General features: G+C 44.9%; 1 protein-coding gene across 1 annotated transcript in view; it reads left to right on the forward strand.

The window, feature by feature from the left end:
- Positions 1-23,244, forward strand: part of ADCK1 (aarF domain containing kinase 1) — a 177,481-nt gene that overhangs the window by 105,713 nt on the left and 48,524 nt on the right. Inside the window, exon 5 of the mRNA XM_015418358.1 lies at positions 17,247-17,405. Coding sequence (XP_015273844.1) covers positions 17,247-17,405 — 159 coding nt within the window. The remainder of the gene's footprint in view (positions 1-17,246; positions 17,406-23,244) is intronic.

Raw genomic sequence — 23,244 nt, forward strand, 5'->3', positions numbered from 1 at the left:
TGCTTGTGCACCTCACTCATCTCTTCCATTTTTGTGCTGAGAATTCCAGTTAAACACTAATTCCTGTTACCCTTGCTATATGAACTGAGGCACTTTGGCTAAATGGAAAAGGTCCCCCCCCCCACTAAGTGAAATTATAAGCTTGGTTAAACTCTGCTTCAGCATCACGGTAAGTGCGGGAGTGGGGGTGAACTCTGGGACCAGGGCTTCTAATAAACTGAGATGCTAAATTTGTCCTCAGACCTAACAACCTCAGACCTAACAACCTCCAGACCTAACAACACCAGCCACATCATCACAGGTAAGAGTTGCCAGGTCCTCCCTGGCCACCAGCAGGGGAAGGGGGGTAGGGTTGGTAGCTCCAGGTTGGAGAACTCCTCAAGATTTGGGGGTGGAGCCTGAAGAGGACAGGGACCTCAGTGAGGTACAATGCCACAGAGTCCAGCCTCCAAAGCATTAGTTTTCTCCAGGGAAACTGATCGTGGTAGTATGGAGGTAAGGTGTAATTCCAGGGGGTCCCCAGATCCCACCTGGAGGCTGGCATCCCTGTGCTGCAGTGCCCTTCTGCTCTCTGCGTTGATTGAACAGGCCGGTCTCTAAGCAAAAGAATGTGTGGGTTATAAAGAATAAATAGACATAAATGTGACATTAAAAATCACAATTTTCAGAAAGCTATGGGAGGACATTTTAATCTTCCCAAAACATTCCATTGCTGACCTAAGAGCGTCTGTTCTACCACAGAGAAGCTTCAAAGGGCAATACAGAACTAGAATTCATTAACAATCTTAGGACAATGGACCTCTGGGCAGATCCTAATTTTTTGCATTTCCAGCTCTATGCATATCTTCTTGCTTTAATCAAGATTATTACATTTTACATTGTATCTCTGCATCCTGATTAAGAACATAAGAACATAAGAGAAGCCAATGTTGGATCGGGCCAATGGCCCATCTAGTCCAACACTCTGTCACACAGTGGCCAAAAATACTAGGTGACTTCGGGGAGGTCCCACCAGCGCTTCTTGGTTAACCTTCCTCCCACATGATGGATGGGTGTGTGTTGATGGCTCTTCATTCCTATTTGTATCTGATGAAATGAGCTTTGACTCATGGAGAGTTTATTGCTCTTTAAGGTGCTACTGGACTTGAATTTTATTCTGGGTAACCTGTGTGCTGAGGTGGTTCGTGTTTAACCACATTCTGCAGTGGAGGTGTGCAGTAGGGGAGCAAGAAACGTGGTTTGTGTGCATTTTTGCTTAACTGCTGTCATATGCAGTGTCTGAATGTAGCCTATCTGTTTTTAAAAGAACATTTATTTTAATTGCTGCTGTTGCTGAGGAACCTACACATTTCTCAGAGCCACACTTCCACTCCATCTTTGAGATTGACAGGCACAACTCCGTCTTGACAGGCAGGGTAGCGGAAGAAGTGTACGAGATAATATTTCTCCAAAGAGAGAAAGAAAAAAGAGGAGACAGTGGATTTTAATGAGCATTGTTCAGTCTAGGCAGGAGACAGCTTCAGACAGAAGAGCAAATTAAGCAGGAACAGGGAATAAGATCACGTCAGATATGATAGTGCCTCTACTTTGGTTAAAACATTGGTCCCAAGCATGTTTATATATGTAATATTTGGAGGACTATGTGCTCCTTGGCTTCCTAGTAAGGTGTTGGGTTTGGGATTGCTTTCATACTCACTTGACTGGGCTAATGGGTGATGCAGTGGAGGCTCTTCATTGCTTCCTTCCCCATCTTAGAAGAGCTTCCCAAACCTCTTTCTCATTACTATGGAAAGGTCAGTGATTATTGTCAAGTTTTAAAAACAAAATTTTAATGCCGTAGAAACCCAAGGAAAGGTAACTTTTATTTGGGGGTGGAGGGCGAGAAGTATACGTGGTACAGATTAGAGCAGGAAAGATGATCCTGGTTGTGAGAAGGGTTATTCAGTCTGAATCGGAATTATCATCAAACAAGCAACAAATGGGTCTCACCTGTGCACTACAGTAGGCCTCAGCCTCTGAATAGCTGAATTCGAGCAGGAATCGAACAAATTCTTATCCTCCCTTTAATAATGTGCTCCTCATCCCCCAAAGCAGTGAGTATTTGGGGGGCACAGGAGATTTATGGTGGCTTTGTAATATTTACTTTATTTACAAATATACCAGCAGAGTGGACTCTTTAAGTCAAGCAGCATTAATGGGGTAACCCCCTGTGGATTCCCAGTGTGCTGCCAGCCCAGCTAAACTCCTGCTCAGAAACTGTGTTCCACCTGCCCCTTTCTAAATTTAGAGGTCAAAACAGGCTCCATCCTGTTTCTTCATTGTCTCTCACTAGCTAAAGTGTACTGCTTTCTGAAACTCTGACAAGTATTAACACTCCCAAATGCGGGAGAGAGATTCTAAGCTGTCAAGGATAGCATGTTATTATTGTTATATTGTTTAGAGCCGGACCACGTAGTTACTTGGTGATAGACTCAATCATGGTAATCAAAATGATCACACACACAACAATGCTTTGGCAGTGGGGAGCTGCTGAGAGGCTCACATGAACACATGAAACTGCCTTCACTGAGTCAGACCCTTGGCCTATCAAAGTCAGTCTTGTGTACTCAGACTGGCAGTGGCTCTCCAAGGTCTCAGGCAGAGGTCTTTCACATCACCTCCTGCCAGATCTTTTAAATAGAAATACTGGGGATTGAACCTGGGACCTTCTGCATGCCAAGCAGATGCTTTGTCACTGAGCACTTGTATTTTTGTTAGCATTTTTGTAAGTGGATGGACTGGACTGGTAAGGGATGGAAAGAGCCAGAGTTTTGCTCACATCCTCATACCCATTTTGATGTTAAAATAGACCTCTTACCCTTGTTTTGTCCATTGATAGAGCGGGTATATAATTAGAAAGGTTGCATCTACTTTGGCCCTCAAAATAAAAATGTACCCACATATATTTTGTCTGAGAGTTTGATTAAAAAAATATTTGCAGTGGAACATGTTATAAAGTGGCTGGCTAATCTGGTGCTTCGGGGCATAAGCCAACTGTGAGCTGCATTTTAAATAAAGAAATTATTGTCTTCCTCCAGTCCAGACCTAAAGGCAGATCCACATGGTAGCTCATCAGGGTACAGACAGGCATCCAGTGAACCTCTGACACTCCTTTCCTCCGTCCAGGTGCAAGGAACCTTCAGGTTATGCTGGTCCGTCATCTGGATTGGCTGCTCTGTGTTCTCCTGTACGCTGGCACAAGTTTGTCCTTGGGAAAGAAACCTGCTTTTTCAAAAGATGCTTCCCAGCCTTTTTGCTAAACTGCTAAGCTTAAGAGTATACATTTCATTTTCAACAAAGTTAAATTTAAATGCTAGTCCAGTGTAATTATGCTCATGGTTTACCTCTAATCTTGTATTTTCACATTCAGTGGTGATCATAATTTTAAAATACAGCGATTCCCAGCTTCCTGCTTGACAGGAGAAAAGGAAAAGAGGTATATAACGTGTTGAATTCCAAGCTTCATGGATGCTAAAACAAATGTACCTTGATATAAAAGAATGTAGGGGGATGTTAACCGGGCTTTTGGATGGAATGTCCTGGGAGCCCAATGGACTGAATGGTTTTCTTGCCTGTAATTCTGAGTGCCCTTTTGGAGTTTTATGCTGTGCACAGATGCTGGATAGGCATTGCTGCTACTCTTATCTCCTGCCTCTTCCCTAGTGGTATCCTCATATTTGGGCATTGTTATCAATTCAGGATTACTGATTTTTATTGCTAGTTTTGCCTTTTATTAGGCATCTGGCTTTAATCACAAAAATGAACAAATGTTCTGTGTGTTTGCCTGAGCACAGATGATAAGCTAGAGTAAATTGGGATGCAATAAAGAGCTCTTCCCCCAAAATATTACTTTGCAGAAATTTAGAAAAGGCAAATGAGGATAATGGCTAGTATAGAATATATACTAAACTTCAGTTGAGTGAAAAGCAGGGCTGTGTGTATTCTGATCCTAGCAAAATGCCCCTCTCCCAGTTCTGCATCTAGAAGAATTGAGTTCAGCACCTCTTACAAATTAAGCAGATTTGCTCATAAGTTTATTTGTTCTGCATAATTTACTCTGTTTTTACTCATCATAAGAAGGGATAAAGAGCTATACAGGACACTGAAGTCCTCTGCTGTGGCCACTGTGAATACTACTGAGGCTCTTCCTCTGGTTTCTGAGATCTGATTAGGGAATGACTGGGAAGGGGAGGATGCAATGTCACTTTTGGTGTAAATCTGGAAGTGATATCACTGCATTGGGATGATGTTCTAGAATCCCCTTAAAACTGTATAGTATGACCATAGAGAGTTTTTTTGAAGGGGGCCTAGAGTGCCACACCAATGTGGTGATATCGGCTTGGGGGACCTCTCCCCACCGCCCCACCCCAAATTACCCAGCTGAGTGGCAGCAAGGACAGCAAATAGAGGGTGGAAAGTCTCCTGCTTATAATTCTACATTAAGCATTGTAACCTTTCCTGGAGCTGCTGGGGGAAGGGAAAACCGGGAAAATCTTCAGTCCTTATGCTGGGTTGAGCCTGCTCAGAGTGAGTGAAACCTTCTTTGACAAAGTCTAATTGGTCACCCTAATTTTTAAAAAAATCTACCAAACAATGCCTTGGAGAAAATGTTTGTTATTCTATCCCACCCCAGGTTTCCCCCAGGTTTTTTCCTGGGCTTTCACATTTTTAGCTAATTCTTGGTTTCACAAAGTAACCATACTTAAAATTGCTAGAGAAAAACAGCCCCATTTGTGCACCAAAAATGGGATTACAAGAAGTGTTAACTAATGTTAGGACTTCCAGTAGCATAGAGACCATCAGGGCATATCTTCATACAGGTAGAGAAGTAGTACAAGATGTGATGGGGGAGGGAGAAGCATTCAATAAGCTTTGAACAACAGGAAGCATAAAATATAGCTTCTCTAGAGTCAGAATGGACTAAACATGCCCTGTATAGACATTAATCCAACTGCTTGTATGCTGTCACCTTTCAGTCAGAAATGAGCTATGGTTTTACACCATGTCTGAATTGAGCCATTCAGATATGCACATTCACTGCCATATGTATGCTGCTTCCCAGTGGCACTACCTACAGCTGTGATGCGTTACTGAATACCACACAACCCTGTGGGCTGGGCTTCCCAACTGACCTTCCCACTGGGTGATAATCAGGTGGGAAAACCAGGCAATTGGCCCACCCACATGGTTGCATGTTTCACACTCATCACAGATATATGGGATAGCACTATAGAAGCAGTTTGGGGAAGTCTCAGTACATCTGTGAAGAGATACCACAAGCATTTTTCACCACAGTCTGAAAAAGTTACTTCATGGTTGCCTCAGCACATAAATGTTTGTGTGAATCGGCCCTGAGTTAACAAGGCAGCCTGTGTCACAACCAATAAAAGAGATTCTCAAGCTCTTGCCTGGTACGAGAAAATTTTCACCCCCCTCCATCTTGCAGCTGTCTGCCATAACCATTAGCCATGCTGTGTGTTAAATGGACCAAGAGCTTCTCTAGGCCAAACAATAGGTGATCCAAGTCATCCATCTGCATTAAGGGAAAGGCGGGAGGGAGAGGGATTTTCCACCTCTGTTTGAGATGAAAAGCACTATATTGCACACATGTTAAGATATTCTTATTAAAAATACTTAATAAATATGCACTTTTGACAGCCATGTTAGGGTATCATCAATTAAACTTGGCATTCATTAGACAGGGAGAAGTCCAATCAGATTTCACGGACTCAACCTGACTTCTATAAATTGTGGGCTGTGTTCTGACATTTGATGAATTATTCTTCATAATCCACTATCTGTTGTGATAAATCTAATCTTTCAACTTCTGCTGTCTTAATAACTCCCAGAGTAGCAATGCTGCACTTGATTTTTGAGCAGCAAATGCACAATTTGATGGGAGAGAGCATTCCTTTGCTATCCCATGGCTCAACAAAACCCAGGTGCCAGGTTGCCATGGTGTCTAGATTTTTCATTGTAGCGCCTACTATTTTTAGCAACTATTTTATTGTAATGTCTCTTAGCTATTCTCACTGGAAGTATAAATTTTATCGATCATTTCACATCATATACGTGCACATGTGTATAAAGCTTCTCTTGTTTATATGTTAACTTTACAACCATCAGTGGCGATAGAAGGCTACATTTGTTAACCAGGTCGTTTCTCTGCTTGCTCTAATATTCCATTAAATGTAGCTTTTAAAAGCAATAATGAAGTTATGACAAATTGGGGTGAAGTTAGGTTAGGGTTAGAGGTTAGATTTTTGTTGAGATGATGACAGTTAGAATTACTGCCATATTTTTATCTTGCAATATTTTTGTCATTGTTTGAATAAAATTACAACAAGCTGTGAAGAATTACAGTTAGTATTTTAGGTAGCAATAATTAGCAAACATGGTCATTAAAATATAAAATCCTGAAGGCTGAAAACTTAGTCTGGTGCTTACATTTTTTGGGATGGCTCCTAGAGCCAAAGAAAGGCCTGGTTACTATCCAAATGTGAGGCTAGAATCAAGCTTTTTAAAAAAACTCTAGCTTAATGCTTTCTGTTCCTCTAGCCCTAAGCTGTTATTTGTTAAGTATATAGCACCAACAAGGGGTATGGTGCTCTACTGAATATAAGAGGGCATGTCCCTGCCCCAAGGAGCTTACAGTCTAAAACAGGGGTCACCAATTCATATGTTATTAACAACTAGTAAGTCGACATCTGCCTGTGAGTAGCTCACTGAACAGGCCTTGGATCTCCAACAACACACCTGGAAATTACAGTGCTCTGGAAGCGATGCAAGACCGACAACCTGTAAACACTTGGTCTTTGTCTTCTCTTTTACTCAGTCTACTTAATGCCACTCTGTCCCTGTGCATTGTCTTCTCTCTTTATGAAGCGGGGCAGTGAGCCAGGAAGTCATTTCAAGTAAAAGAGGAGATAGAGAGCAGGAAGTCAAGACAGGAACAGAGTGAAGGGGTGGTGAGATGAAGGTAAAATGACAGGGATGGGGAAGAATTGAGAAAACTAGTTAACAGACAGAAAGATGGCAGAAATGAGAGCGACTTCTGAGTAATGACAAATCTCCTGAGCTATTAGGGTTTGGTGTTGTGGAGATGTACCTTTCACCTTATATCTCTAGAATGAAAAGGGCTAGGCAGTTTTTGTTTAAAATGTAAGCTGGGAATTCAGAGAACTAGTAGATCATGGCAACAAACTGTGATCATGTTACAATACTATTATGATCTAGCAGTGACTGATTTTTAAAAAGCACAAAAAAGCCCTCTTGTGGGACAATGGGGAAAAATGCAGGGGAAATTGTGAGCGACGGAGGAAAGTGCACCTTAACCTTCTGCATGGATGTTCTCTTAATGCTAATTTTTCTGCATTTGCAGTAGCAGTGACAGGGAAACAATGCTTACTGTGTGGACGCAGCCTAAGTTTCAAGCATTTTAAATGGAAGTGCCAGGAGTATAATTCAGTTTCTGTAGGCCAGCATAGAACTGTTGCTGTCCCTGGGTGTAAAGAGAGGAGAAAAGCCACAAGACTCCCCCCCCAACCTTCTGTTTTATTGTGAATTCTCTTTCTCTTACCTAGGACTGTTTAGTTAAAGCAACAGTTGAGAACAGTTGGCAGAGAGAAAAGCATTGGTCCCCATTATGGAACTGATGCCCTGGAGACTGCTGGGAAAAGACATTTTTATAATGAGCACAAGTGATTTGCTGGGGTCCTGCAGCCCAGTGCTAATCATGCGACTGCGTTATCTCAGCCACACACCTGCTCATGTCTGATACATCTCCCCTTCCCCACCATTCTCTGGTTGCTGGAGAGTCCATCAATCCTCTTGTTATTCTCCCTTTCCTGGCTTGGCTTTGTGCGCATGTGCGCCAGGCTCATACTCTTCTGGCTGGAACCAAGGGATAATTTCAGCTTTAATCTGGCAGTTGTCCAGAATCTTCCCTGAAAATACAGGTTAGGAGCATCTTATTTGTGTGTGTGTATATAGGGGGACCTATCTCTGGTGAACTGACTGGCATTTGCTACTGCTGCTGATTAGAAGCTTTGCTCCCCAACCCCTATACTTCAAAGCACACTTTGCTTCCTTTGTGTGATTGCCCACTTCATGCAGCCATAATGTGAACCACTGCACTGTTCCTCCTCCCCAAAGCTTGCACCGCATCACAGGCTTGCTGGCATCTGTACCTTGGGTGACCAGAAACAAAAGAGGACAGGATTTCCATTCCCTTTGTCGCAGAGCTGCCAGCATGGATCCCCATCAAATATTCTTTCTGGCTCCTTCCATGCTATCCAGACCCAACCCAAGCACCTTGTGGAAACAAATCACATGGCCTGCCTGGCTCATGGTCCCTCCAGGGTGGAATTTTACTCCCCCCCCCCCACAGCTTCACACCCTTCTCAGCATCCTTGTTGAGGAGATAGCAGCCATTGCCACTTTTCTCCCCTCCCCGTGTCAAACGGCATTTCCCAAATGCCCTTTTCTGAATAGCCTTTAAAGGTACAAAAGCCCTTTCCTCTTTTGTGCTGCCTGTCTATCTGCATGGGCTCCCTTGTTGTCTTCCAGGCATAATTCAGGGTGCTTTTTATCTTCTCTAAAGCCCCAAATAGCTGCATTTATTAGATATCAGTTTCTTGCTTCTGCCCCACCACTTCAAACTACCCTCTTTATTATTTGTATGCCAGTTCAGAAAGCAAGGGCACATGGTGGTTGTCGGGGGTGGTGGTCATGTTTTGGATGCCTGCTAAAGAATTCTCTTTCCCCAGAAATTCAGCAGAGCCAAAGCATCTATCAGCAATCACTACTGGTTCATTCCAGCTGAAAGCCTCAAATGTTCACTGCAATAGAAGTTTCTTTGAAAGTAGTTCTGTGGGCTGGAACAAAATGTGCCACAGAGACAGACGTGTCCCATAGGCATGGCTGTATACATTTTGCATTTAAAATACAATCAACTTTCTGCATCAAGAAAATTAGCCAACTGCTTTCAAACACTGGTGTTCCACCCCATCCAACATATGATGCAACTCACACTAAGAATTAAAATCACAGTAACACAGGTTAAAAACTATGAAATTAGTGCTGGGCCAAAGGTTTTGTTTGCTGTATAAAGTACCCCAGGGGGGCTTTAGTCAGTTGAGGAGGGGCTGACAGTGGGTATGACAGGGACAGGAAGAATTGCCTTCACATGAATAGTTAATTACATCATGACATAGTCAAATCTGATTGGCTGTGTAGCACTGTGATGTCATCACACTCACAATGTGATCCTTGCTTGACTGGCCTAGAGAGAAGACAGTTTTTTAAATGGCACTGAATAGGGGTCCCATTTGCCTGCTTGTGTTGGGAGTCCTCCAGGTGATTGTGGCCCTTGCCCACCAATGCTCACCTGATTGGCAGGTGGAAACTGGGGCCAAAGGGAGAGGGCATGATCATCCTGGGGGGAAAATCCAAAGGAAAATAAGGCCTCATCTACTTATAGGAAGTTCTGACTCAGAGTTCCTGGTGATTCCTTGAGCTACCTGGAAGTGAGATGGGCAGCTCTAGGGATCACCAGAAACTGTATGGTAAGATTACCATAAAGTTTCTGGTGATTCCTAGAGCTACACTTGTCACTTCTGGCTGACTCTAGGAATCACATGTGGCTATTTTGGGGGCTGGGTTTCTTCCTGCCAGCCAGCTGGCTGGCAGGGGGCAGAAGCCTCCCCAAAAAGCAGGGGACCCCCCACTCCCAACTGGGGAATGGCAACCCTATGGGGGATGAGGACTTACCAGGAGATAAAGGAAGGCCCATGTGATATGGAGACATCATTTCTGGCGTGCACAGGAAGTGACCTCATCAAGCTGTGACACCTTGGTAATGCTCTGGTATTTGGGCAAATCATCTATGGTAAAACTGGCTTCTACTTCTACCATAGAGTTTTTGCCCAAATACCAGAGTATTGCCCAGATGTTGCCAGTGTGATGATGTCACTTCCTGTGTGCACTGGAAGTGATGTTGCTACACTGCCGGTGACATTGCCTGGGCCTTCCTCTTTCTCCTGGAAAGTCCCCCCACTGGCTACCCAATTGGTGGTGGGAGACTCCCGCCTCCACTGGGGGAGCTGGCAATCCTATGCTTGGGTGAAGCTCATGCAGGATCCCTGCATCACTACAGAAGAAAACTGTTTTGTTTGCTTATGTTTTTAGATATCAACACAATAATGGAACTGAAAACAGATCACCCAGTGCATGTCTTAAGGCAAAAAGTAATATAGTGTGAAAGGTGGTCATGTATATACCTTGACCATGAAAGCTTTTAAGATTTTCACGAGCACACTGAATTAAGCTTGAAAGCCAGTACAACTGTTGCAAAACCAATTGTATGTGCCTCTGACATCCTGTAGGAGTCAGGCAGCGGTGTTTTGTGATAGCTAATCCATCTGAATGGTCTTCAGTGGCAGCCCCATGTACCACATGTTATAGTATACAATCTGAGAGGTTAAGCTGGTGTATATGTGAGTGGCAAGATCTTTTATGAAGAGGTGTGTGTATATACGGTAATTGCCGTCTGTGCTTTCAGGCACAACATTGGGCCAGTAGTACATGTTCAAATAGGCCAATAACAATCCATCAACCATAGCTGAAATTACCTATCAGTACATCCACTCTGTCTACCAGCTTGACCTCCATGTTGTTATGGAGTCATACTCAGCCTGTTCAACCTGTTTTACCTCCATCCCCAAACACTGGGTCAGCACTTTGATGGAAGCTTCCAGCTTCTTAGAGAAGGAAATCAGAAATAACATAGTGAACAAAATTGGTGTATTGATGCCACTGATTAAAGAAATTGGTGTATTGATGCTACTTAGTTCTAAAGCTCTGAACAGTTTAATCTGGTACATATTGAACAACATGAGTGACAGTATATAGATCCCTGTGGACCAAGTAGGACATGCAACCTGAGGCATTGAGCTCACCTCACTGAAAAGAACCCTGTGAGGTTGTGCTTCCAATTTGGAATAAAGCCACTTTAAAGCAAGCCCCATAAATCCTCACCAGATGTTCTAGTTATCAGAGCAAGATGATACAATCCAGAATGTTGGTTGCACTTTTGTTCTAGAAGCACCAAGAGGACAGAATTCCATATTTCTATATGATACTGTTCGTCCATGAAGTCAGTATCGTCTACCTAGCTGGCAATAGCTCCCTTGGGTCCCAGACAGATGTCTTTCACTTCACCTACTATGTGTTCTTCTTTACTGAAGATGTTGAACCATTGAACTTGGGATCTTCTGCATCCAAAGCAGATGCTCTACCACTGAGCCATGGGCCATTCCATGGCCTTGTGATTAGCCATTGTTTTCAAAATCAGGTCAGTAACCATATGGGCTAGAGACTTGCTTTAAAAAGAAAAGCAAGCAAGCTGAGATTCTCAAGATCCTGAATCCAATATGAAATCTAGCTCCTGTACGGTCTGATCAAGAAACATGTGGAAGACCCACTGTCCTGCTCAGCCCAGGTACACTGACTTCAGTGACAGCCTGAAGGTGGGAAGAGCCAAAATAACTCCATGCCTCTGTTATCAATTCCCCTGAGCCCTCTGGCTTCCCCCAGCACCAGTTATTTGCTCTGAAGAAAACCTGATGGTAGAAAACCCAACATCTAGCAACATTGCTTGAGTGAGAAAAAAGGTTGTTCCTCCCCCCTTTCCTCTCTCTCTCTGAAGGCAGGCATGTCAAAAGGTTTGAATCATGGATCGGCTGTAATTAAAAAACACATAACTAGTCGTTTTCAAATGCGGTTGTTCTACTTAATTGATTTTGCCGCCAGAGGGATAAAATAAATAAATAAAAGGTGCCTTCCTCGTGAATTACTGGAGGCGGCTGAGGCTCCGTTTGAATCTAATTGCTGCAAATGTGCCAGTTTGTTGCTGGTAATAGTTATTGTAAAAGAGGCTGGGCAAGAGGGGTAGAGGCAGTGTGTGTGTGTGTGTGTGTGTGTGTGTGTGTGAACTGCTGTCAGCAGCTGCATCTTAGGGCACCGGCTGCTTCTGAGATGGCGCCTTTCCCCTCTCCATCACCACAAAGGGCTTCTGCTGAATGATTTGCATGTAGGTTCTGTTTCAAAGTGTTTTATTCATATTTAATTGCTGGCTTGCTGCAGCCTCCCGTCTTTAATTACTGTATAAAAAGTAGGATATAAAAATGCACCAGCATTCAATTTGTTTTCTTTTAATTTCTGCATATATTATGCGTTCTTTGATTGCTCACCCTGGCGAGAAATGCGTCACATAAAAGCAGGGGACAGGCAGTCTTTTGCTGAGCCAACTCATCTGGCCACTTGTAGCTCTAAGGAACTCTGTCCCATGGTGATGGTGAGGCACGATGACCCCAAGAGAAGAGTTCCTCCATCTTCTCATTGGCAGTTGTGTGATGAGCCCCCTTTCCTTCCTTCAGCTTGGCTGCCTGATCCAGTTCTGCTCCCATACCCTTGTAGTCTCGTAAATGTTGTGCAGTTTCTGTGATCTGAGTGGGATCTCACTGCTCACAAACGGAAGACTGCAGGCAAGGCTTGGCCAGGTATCCTTTTCTAGGGTAGATCAAGAAGCCAGAAGAGCATATGGGGAAGAAATAAATTAATGTAAAGGGAAGAGTTGGCATTTGGCATCCATGGTAAAGGACGGATCAGTTGGCCCTAAAGAGGCAGAGGGAAGCAGAATACTTGAAAGGAAGGGCGGTTTTTTTGTATTATGAAAGACTAAGGGGCGGGGATTGGGGAGGGCATGATGTCCTCTGTGCTGCCATGTCATTTCCAGAGATAACCTGTAAGTGACGTAGGGTCGTTCTAGGAATCGCCAGAATGGTATGGTAAAGTCATCAAGTTTTCGGTGATTCCTAGAGCTATCTTACTTCACTTCTGGGTTTTCCCTTGTAGTGACATAGTGACACAGATGTCACCAGCCTCCCACCATAGCAGGAGAACTGGCAGCTCTGTTTTGTATCAACCCCAGGCATCCCTCTGTTCCTGTACTCCCTTAGAATCCTCTGTACATCACAAAGAGCTCATGAGAAATTGCAGTGCCCCATTCATGCTAGGAACTTTAGGAAAATGGGAAACACCTGATGTTCAGATCTTCCTAAGCATCCTGCATCGTGTGAGAATGTCCATGTGCTTGGTTTGTTGATCCCTTTACATATTTTATTTTATTTTAGATATTTATACTCCCATGTTCTCTCCAATGGGAACACAAGGAGGCTTACAAGGTTGTTCTTCCCTCCTCCATTTTATCTTCACAACAACCCTGTGAAGTAGGTTAGACTGAGAGGGTAAGTTTGGCTCAAGGTCACCCTCCAAGCATCCATGGTCATGTGGGGTTTCAAATCTGGGTTTCCCAGATCTCAGTCTGCCACTGTTAACCCAATTGATCCCCTTGTCAGGTCTGTCACATGTAGATGACTTCCAAAGTTACACAACCACACATATGTCCTGGGGTTTTGGGACTGTTGCTGTCTGTTGTATACACAGATCCTTTTCAAAAGATGAGACAGAGAAACAGGATCTCAAATAAAAACAATCTTTGGCCCCGGTCACACGGAGCATTAGGCACGCTAGAGAGACGGAAGATAGACGGATTTTCCGGGCGCGATCTCACCGCCACATCTGGGAAGCATAGAGCTCCCGTGGCTCACCCGAGGCTTCACTCCGAAGATGCACTGTAAAAAACTAGTACCTCCGAGGTACTAGTCTCCAGAAACTTCAGGGCAAGGGCGGGCGTCAGATCACGTTTCCAGTGTTAGCTCGTGGCATCCGGTGCCCGCCCATGTCCCACCGCGAAGGTTTTTTTTGGTCAAGTCTCCACGGGTGCGCACAAGCACCCAACGGCGCATGCGAACACTTGGGTTAAAAAAAACAACACAACCCCCGCGGTGGCGCTTCTTTGCCGCACCGCAGGAGTGAGGTATGATCGGCACCTCCCCCCAACCATGGGACGTCGGCGGGATGTTGGGCGGGACGTTTGATCCGGCTGCCGCGCGGTAGTTCGCTCCGGGGCAAACAGCCACACCTCCCCCCTGCGATATCCGGCCTGTGTGACCGGGGCCTTTATTTCCCTAACCGGATATAATGCTAGAAAAATGAAATGCAAAGGAAAGCAAAAGCAGTGTTTCTGTATAGCAGTGCAACCCTAGCGATAGTAACTACCCTTGGTTGTTGCCTAATTAGGGTGCAAATGGAGAGTTGTTTGGGGGAAAATAAAGGGAGAAATCAAAATCATACATTGCCTGTCCTGAAGAGAAGAGCTTGCTGCACGGTGGTCCAGAGTGGAAGAAGGAAAAACTGGTCCAAAGCACAGGAAGGGAAAATTGAGCTGCAGTGAGGGACAGAGCTCTGGGATTCAGTGATTCAGGAAGCCATCCACAAAGTTGGGGAAGGAACTCTGGGTGCAGAACCAACTACAAAGTGTGTGCGTGTGTGTGTGTGTGTGTGTGTAAATGGGAGGATATCCTTTTATAGGTTTAAGAGGCTGCACATCTACAGGAAAATGGAAGTCCAAATATGGGCATGCTAGGTCATAAAGCGGTGCAGCAGCACAGTCTAGGTGGGGTGACTGAGCAAGGGACTAGCTTGGAATGGTCTGACAAAGCCTGAGCAGTGGCTTGAAGATATGACTGGGTAGGATGTATTGTGTTGTGTAGAGAGTTTTTGTGGTCTTGAGTTATTGTCCAGCAAATGTGAGTTGATTACTCCTGATCATGGGTGAAGGAGCTTCTGGCGGCTGTCAGACCTTTAGTCAGTGGAAAAGAGCAAGAGTCCAGCAGTACCTTAAAGACTAACAAAATTTGTGGCTGGGGATGAGCTTTCGTGAGTCATTGCTCACTTCTTCTGTCTCTCTAAGGTACTACTGGACTCTTGCTCTTTTCCACTGCTACAGACAGACTAAACTTGGCTGCCCAGTTTAATCAGTGGACTCTTCAAAGCATTCCAGCAGGGAGGCTACTGCTCTGTGAGAGTGCCGTGGGGAAATTCCTGCTAGATCTGGAGTCCCTGCTTTGATATTAAACTAGGTATTTCATCCAGGCCTCTGGCCATTAAGCTAGAAGGTCTTCTTTGGGGAGAGCAAAGACAGGCATCCCTGTGAGAGGCCTGGGTATGCAGCAGCACTCTAACCACTACACCATGATGGCTCTCTACATATCTATGGAACCTGCTGGCCAAGTCCTCAGAGATTATCAATCAGGAACAGATGAGGCTTAAATCTTCCAAGGGAAAAAGAATAAGAGAATGAGCTTTTCATTTGCTTCAGTGGTAAACTCTTTTCATGAAAACAGGTGTGTCCAATACCTGCAAGGCTTCTGGGTGGGATTGCCATGTGAGTGGCAGGGCTCTGGTGCCTAACAGCTGCGTGGCGGGCAGAAATTCAGTCCGTCCAGATTTCCCCATTATGGAAATTCAGTGATGGGGAAAACTTCATCCTTGCAGCTGTTGGATGCAGGAAGCCTGCCAGGGGAAAAAAAAGAGCTCTACCCAGAGGGAATAGAGAAGGATCAGTATGTGGGTTTGAGTTTGCAAGGCTAGCCTTCCGCTTTCAGTGAGGAGGTTCCTGGGGGAAAATGCACCCTCCGTTTCTGGAGAAACTTACCACACTCCTGGTCCTCAGCTGCCAGGAAAATATGAGGTAGATGTCCAGATGTTCCCTGTGAACAAACTTCAGCCAGATCTTCCAACTGATCACTTTATTTGTTTCTCTATAATTGAAAAATACCTCAGGACTAGAGGACAGACCTCCCTCCTCTTGGTTAATGACTCCTGTTGTAGCTCCAGATGAGACATAAGGGACAGAGGGGAAAAGCCATCACTTGCATTTTTGTTAGGGGCTATTTGTGTTTATTTGGAAGGCCGAGCACCGAAGAATAGATTCTTTTGAACTATGGTGCTGGAAAAGAGTCTTGAGAGTCCCTTGGACTGCAAGAAGAACAAATCAGTCAATCCTAAAAGAAATCACCCCTGACTGTTCCCTGGAAGGCCAGATAATGAACCTGAAGCTCAAATACTTTGGCCACCAAATGAGAAGGGAGCACTCACTGGAGAAGACCCTGATGCTGGGAAAGATTGAAGGTCAAAGAAGAAGGGGACGGCAAAGGATGAGATGGTTAGACAGTGTCATCGATGCAACGAACATGAAGTTGAGCAAACTTCAGAGGACAGCGGAAGACCGGAAGGCCTGGCGGGAGCTGGTCCATGGGGTCGCGAAGAGTCGGACTCGACTATGCGACTGAACAACAACAACAACAAATTTGTGTATAAGTTATACAGCTTGCTTAATTTGGCAGGTACCAATGTGTGCATCATAATTCTTGGTAGGGGGTGCCACCTTGTTGCTTGTGTCAGGTTCCTCTTGCTTCACATGGTATTGGAAAAATTTGGGGCCATGTCACACATTTCTCAGTTTTATTTTATGTGTCCTCCTAAAACCATACAGTGTGAATACAAAGAATGACTGTTTCTAGATGTGTGTATCACACAAGTACATTCGCTAGGGAACTGGGACTCCCTGTCCTTCAGTATCATACCTGGTGTTTGCTGCCATAAATGTTTGCAGTGGTTCTTATTTCTTGTTTGACAGTGGTTCTTGCATTGCAAAATCCCCTGATTTCTCGTGGCAGGTACAGTTAAAATAACTATATGTAATAATAATATAACATTATATAATAATATAATAGAATGAACAACTTTTCAGGTTTGTGTCCAATGCTCCCTCTAAGTTGTGGAGTCTTGTGAGCAAAATTCTACCTTGTGAGCTACTGGCATTAAAGTAGTGAGTGAGTGATTTGGCTACTGCATAATTAGTTTGCTCTGGAGCCATCTTTCCTGAGCTAAGTCAAAAATGTGTAAGCCGGAGGCTAAAAAACTGTGAGCTAGCTCACACTAACTCAGCTTAGAGGGAACACTGGTTGTGACAGATCTCAGAATCATGACTTTTTTCTGTATTTCAGTGTAATGTGTAGACAAAAGGTATGACTTCACCCCCCACCAAAGATATCTATGATTTTGGTGCTGACACATATGATGTACATATGAAATTACCAGGTTGTGATGTTTTCCTTGTAAATGCTAATATATTGATGTCTTACCTATTTTATCCTTTCTGGTGAGTGAATACCCTGACAAGTTTGATGAGACATCCAAGGAGAGTTGCCAACTTGTTTTCCTCTCTCTCTCTCTTGCAGATTAAAGAGTTGTTTATAAGTTTTGAAGACACACCGTTGGGGGCTGCATCTCTGGCACAGGTTCACAAGGCTGTGCTACAGGATGGGAGGACAGTTGCAGTGAAAGTCCAGCATCCTAAAGTTCAGGCGCAGAGCACTAAGGACATTCTGCTAATGGAGGTAAAGCATTTTGCTGCCATGACTGCTTCCACAGAGCACTTTGTCAGCCTATGAAATTGACTTCTGTTTCCCCTTCGGACAGAGTAGATCTTTGGATCTCTCCCCATCTCTATGAGGACTGTCTTCAGGTTGTTTTGTTCCTGACAAGATAGGTGCTGGATTCATAAACTGCTGTGCAAAGAGAAAATAACAAGTGTGCTGAAAAGCCTGGAACTGATGAAGTTGCCTGCAGTTTCAAGATGAGCCTGTTTTCTTGCATCAAATTTTGTCATACCTCCCCTGCCACAGTTATCATGTACATAACACAATAATATATACGACACTTCACAAAACACTATAACCCAAATGGAGAGGTCCCTGACTAGAGGAGCTTCCAATCTAAATGTCAGCTGTGGGAAGGCAATAGAAGGAGGGAAAGGCTAGGCACCAATGCAATTAACATGCACTGTTGCTTCATTTTAGTCAGGGCTGGGAACTGAGAATTACTCCAAAGACTTCAGGAGTTTGGGGAAGGAATCTGGAGGAAGACAGAGAGACAGAAAGATGGTATTCTCAGATGGCGTTCCAGGCATAGGGAGCATTAAAGTAAGCCCTGATTCTTTGCGAGGCACTTGACCTTGCTTTGTTCTTGGATTTAAATTTAAGGTTTTGGGCTGTATCTTATCATTCTGCTAAGCTAATGCCGGCACCTGTCTCCAGTGCAAGGAGACTTCCTCCATCACAACATCAGAGGGGTGACTCTATGTAGTAAGGGAAGCCACCATTGCTAGCTGAGTGGAATGACAGGATTGCAACCCTTGGTAATCAAATCACAGATTGAAGAAGGATTGATAAACCATCACATAAAGTAAGGGACAGCCTATATTAGATTGTATGGGTCAAATATAATCTTTTGTTAAGCCCGTGTCTGCATTAGCCAGAGTATTTCTTTCATTCCCAGGTAGCCAGGCTGCATGCAGTTTGCTGACATTCCCAAACATTATCTCAGGTATCAGTTGTCCTGCTCAAACGAGCCTATTATTCACAGTAATGGGCAACATGCTACCTCTTGAGAATTACTCAAGTTTGCAGTGGTTTTCTTAGAGTCATTCAAAGAGAGTTGAGTGGGTGCCCCATCTAAGTCCCTAAGTTCAAACTACATGTAGGTGCTAGGTTGGGGGTCTGCATATGTAGCCCATAAGTATTTGTGCAGCCCCCCAGTTGGGCATATAACACTCCCTGGAGCTATTTTGGATTAGGAAAATGGGGGTGGGGTGGGGTCTGAAGCTCCTTCTTCCCCTGTGCCATAGTCCCACAGGGACTGCTAAGTGCACAGACTTGGGAAATGAGTTCCTTCACACCTGATATCTGACTGTCTCACGTTACACGTTACAAATCCTAATGTGTAGTTTGACACCTGTTGCTCTACATTTGTATCCTCAGGCCCATTCCCAGCCATATTTCAAGTCTGCTATTGCTGCCTTCAATAGAGAGTTATGTACACTTTGACTTCTACATAGTGCTTTCTGTCAAGGAGACAGAGAGTTTCTAACTGCTTATTGGTTTGGATCTTCAGTAATTAAGCCATCTAGGGCAAGTATTAAGGTAGAAATGAAGTTTTTAAAAATTTCTTTTTGCGACTTTATGTTTGTTGCATTTTTAAAACAATAAATGTGAATTTTTGTTTAAGTAAACCTGGTATATTGATGGGGGGGGATTCTGCTGGGCTTAACTCATCCCACATTAATACTTCCAATATTTTGACCAAAGTCCTATGCAGAGTTACCGCACTCTAACCCCATTGATCTCAGTGGATTTAGACTAGAGTAACTCTGCATAGGATTGCCCTGTTAGAATGTGGTCTCTTTGGGATAGATCAGTGGTTAGAGATTGGAAGCTCTGGCAGAATTATAATAACCACTCAGAGTTAGAGCTCAAGTATGTCTCTTAAATGAAGCAACTACTCCTGATAGTAAGAGTTTCTGTTATTCACAGTATGTAGTGGCAGAACTACTGATTTATAGTTTAATTTGGAGTGGATTTAGTTCCAGTAGTACCACTGGGGTTACTAAATTCCATTCTAATCCTGTTTTATCAAGTGAGTCCTGAGGTGCTGTGTTAAAGGGATGGGTAAATAAAGGTCTGCAGCGACATCACAGTAAAGTCCTCGATAGCACATATACTGTGCTATTTTCTCTAACTGGACTAATTTGGAGTGTTTTATCTGCTTTCTCCTTGTAGATAAAACTGATTTTTGTCTCACAACAGTTCAAGAGAGTTTCCTGTGTCAGCATAATTTTAGCCAGAAGAGTAATGTCTTATTTCCTATTTAATGTTTTATAAAAACCAGGAATATGAAAGTAGACAGTGACTCATCAGATCACAAAAAAACAGACATGGAAAAAAGACTTGGTGATGCATTTAACCCATCTTCATCAGAGACCATCTCCATTCAGATCACATACACAATAGTTTCATATGACTACTTCCTTCCTCTCTTGCCATTCTCTCCATTTGGGGAGGGACCATAGCTCAGTGGGGGAACATCTGCTTGGTATGCTGAAGGTCCCAAGTTCAATCCCAGGCATCTCCAGTTAGAAAGAACAGGTAGTAGGTGATCTGAAAGACCTCTACCAAGACTCTGGAGAGCCTCAGCCAGTCTGAGTAGACAACTATTTAGACAATAGTTGATGGACCAGTGGTCTCATTCAATATAAGGGAGCTCCATGTGTTCACATTGTAGTTTGGACCCTTCCTAGAAATTTCACGAATACAAGAGGGGGGAAGAGTGATTTTTACCCACTGCCCCCTAAAATGTTTCCCAAAATTTTGCTCCTGTGGGACTGGAGACCCCAGAGGTCTCCCACAGGAGGGAGAATTGGCAAAAATTTCCTTCCCCTGACTGCATGTATGGAAATTCTACGTGTTATTGTCAATTAATCTGATATTCTTTTCCCATGTTACCTCATCTATGCTATGGTTCCCAATGCTGGGGCCTGCCATATATTTGATGATCATCATGCTGAATCTACATGTAACTATTCTGTTCCCTTTCGTAATCTGTATAACTTCCAGTACAATCCTAAATGGAGTTACACTCTTCTAAGCCCATGGAGACAAGTGGATTTAGAGGGGTATAACTCCACCTAGGACCGTACTCTTAGGACATGTATGTGAATTTTAGATAATCGGGTGTTGATGTTGGAATAACAGAGCGCAACAACTTCTTTTAAAAGCAGCCTGAACAAAAAGGTCCGTCAGCAGGATGTTATAATGTAGGTTTTCATATTCCAACACTGCCCCTGTGGGCTGCCTTCTTGTGTTCAAAGGCTGGAGTCTGACAAATAGCCCTTTCAGAAGCTTGAAGAAAGTGTTGAAAGAGGGATTGTTGCTCCTGGTATGCACACACCCCACTTTCATCTCTGGTAAGCCAGTTTTGTAGGGTTTTGTGTTGTTTTAAAAACCCACAATAGCCTTTTGATTGACATGGGGAGAAACAAAATGCATGTGTACCTTCCCATATGAAATGAAGCGTTTCTCAGATCACTTCCCCTTCTTTAAACAATTGTCTCTTCCAGCCCATGGCTCCGCAGAGCCTTTTCCTCTCTATAATTCAGCAATGAGAAAAAAAGATGGTGCTAGCAGCCTTTTCTTTGCCATGGTGGGAGAGCTGAAGATGGAACAAGCTGGCTTGGGAGAGGTGGCTCCTGATATTTATAGCCCAAGGGCCAAGGGAACTCCTGGTACTTACAGCCTGAGGGCCAAGGGAACTTACCCAAACCCACCCAAAGAGGAGGGCTCTCATTTTAGGAGGGCGCTGAACCCTCTCCATTACTACTGTATCTGCAGTCCATCTCCACAAAAGGTTTTCACCTATCCAAGGTCATTTGAGACTGAATCCTGACAAGAGATCACAGGCCTTGAGTGTGCCGGTCTGGTACTGGAGGCCGGGAAGAGTGTGGTAATTTGGCTGGTATACCGACCGCCTAACGCACCGGCTGATAGCCTACCGGCCCTGATGGAGGCCGTATCAGGCTGGGCACTGGAACACCCTAGGCTGATTGTCTTGGGCGATTTCAACGTCCATGCCGATGACGCGACTTCCACTCAGGCGGCGGACCTGGTGTCGTCCATGGCGGTGCTGGGACTCTTCCAACTTGGAACGACCCCCACTCACTGGGCCGGGCACACGCTCGATCTGATTTTCACGGCTGGGGTAACAGTGGACCGGATTACTGCTTTGGCAGTACCATGGTCAGACCACCATGCTCTGAGGGCCCGTCTAAATGTTCCACCCCCACCCTGTTTGGCTGGCGAGCGGATTTTAGCTCACCCACGGAGCCAAATGGACCCAATGCGGCTTCAAATGGCTCCGTGGGATCCGATGTCCCCTGGTGGCTCATTGGATGAGCTTGTGGAGGACTGGCATAGCTGACTCTCCGCAGCCATCGATGAGATTGCTCCCCGGCACCCTCTGCACCCTCGCTCTAGGCTTGCCCCCTGGTATACCCAGGAGTTGCGGTTTATGAAGCGAGAGCTTAGACGGTTAGAGAGATGGTGGCATCAGGCTCGAGACGAAGCAACAAGAACATCTTATAGGACGTTTATGAGATCCTATGAGATGGCAGTCAAAGCTGCTAAGAAGGATTTGTATGCGGCTACAGTTGCGTCTGCTAGCTCACGCCCAGCTCAATTATTTAGAATGATTTGGGCTATAGGAAATTGGACATCAGCTGTGAGGCATTTGCGAGCTATTTAGCAGATAACATCTTGGCGCTCCGCCGTGACCTCCCCACCACAGTTGATACAATGAGCAAACTTGAGGGTCCTTGTATGTCTTCATCTCTGACTTTGGATTGTTTCGGCCCGCTTGGCCTGGAGGAAGTTGACAGATTGCTCAAGACTGTAAGCCCCACCACATGCAACCTTGATCCGTGCCCTTCCTGGCTGATTAAAGCCGGCCATGAGGGTTTCGTGGTGCCCTTAGGGAGATTATCAACAAGTCCCTTGTGGAGGGATGGTTCCCGGAGGCACTCAAGGAAGCGATGGTCCACCCTCTCTTGAAAAAGCCATCTCTGGATCCGACCAAATTGGCCAACTATCGGCCGGTTTCCAATTTGCCCTATTTGGGCAAATTAATTGAGAGGGTGGTGGTGATACAGTCGCAGAGCTATCTGGATGATGTTTCCGTATTAGATCCCTTCCAGTCCGGCTTCTGCCCGGGACATGGGACGGAGACAGTGCTGGTCGCCCTTACTGACAACCTCCGGAGGCATCTGGATCGGGGCGGTTTGGCAGTGTTGCTGTTGCTCGATCTGTTGGCCACATTTGATATGGTCGACTGTCATCTACTAACCCACCGCCTCGCCGACATGGGGATACAGGGGCTTGCCTTGCAGTGGCTTGTTTCCTTTCTCCAAGGTCGGGGACAAAGGGTGGCGCTAGGGGAACAGCAGTCCCAGAGTTACCTGCTTGAATGTGGACTGCCTCAGGGGGTGGTGCTTTCCCCAATGCTCTTCAATATCTACATGAGCCCCCTTGCCCAGATTGCCCAGAGGTTTGGGCTGGGATTTCACCAGTATGCTGATGACACCCAGCTCTATCTGATGTTGGGTGGTCAGTCGGACTCTAGACCGGAAGATCTGGACCGGGCATTACACGCCGTGGCTGGTTGGCTCAGGCTGAGTCGGCTGAAGCTAAACCCGGTGAAGACGGAGGTCCTGTGCCTGAGTCAGGGCAGTTTGGGGTTGGGGCTCCTGCTCCCAGCCTTCGATGGGGCGCCATTGGTGTCTGCGCCGGTGGTTAGGAGTTTGGGAGTGCTCCTGGAACTCTCGCTGGCAATGGAGGCCCAGGTAGCAGT

This window comes from Gekko japonicus, unplaced genomic scaffold, assembly GCF_001447785.1.
Source record: "Gekko japonicus isolate JY-2015 unplaced genomic scaffold, Gekko_japonicus_V1.1 scaffold3, whole genome shotgun sequence".
In the NCBI taxonomy this organism is placed as follows: domain Eukaryota; kingdom Metazoa; phylum Chordata; class Lepidosauria; order Squamata; family Gekkonidae; genus Gekko; species Gekko japonicus.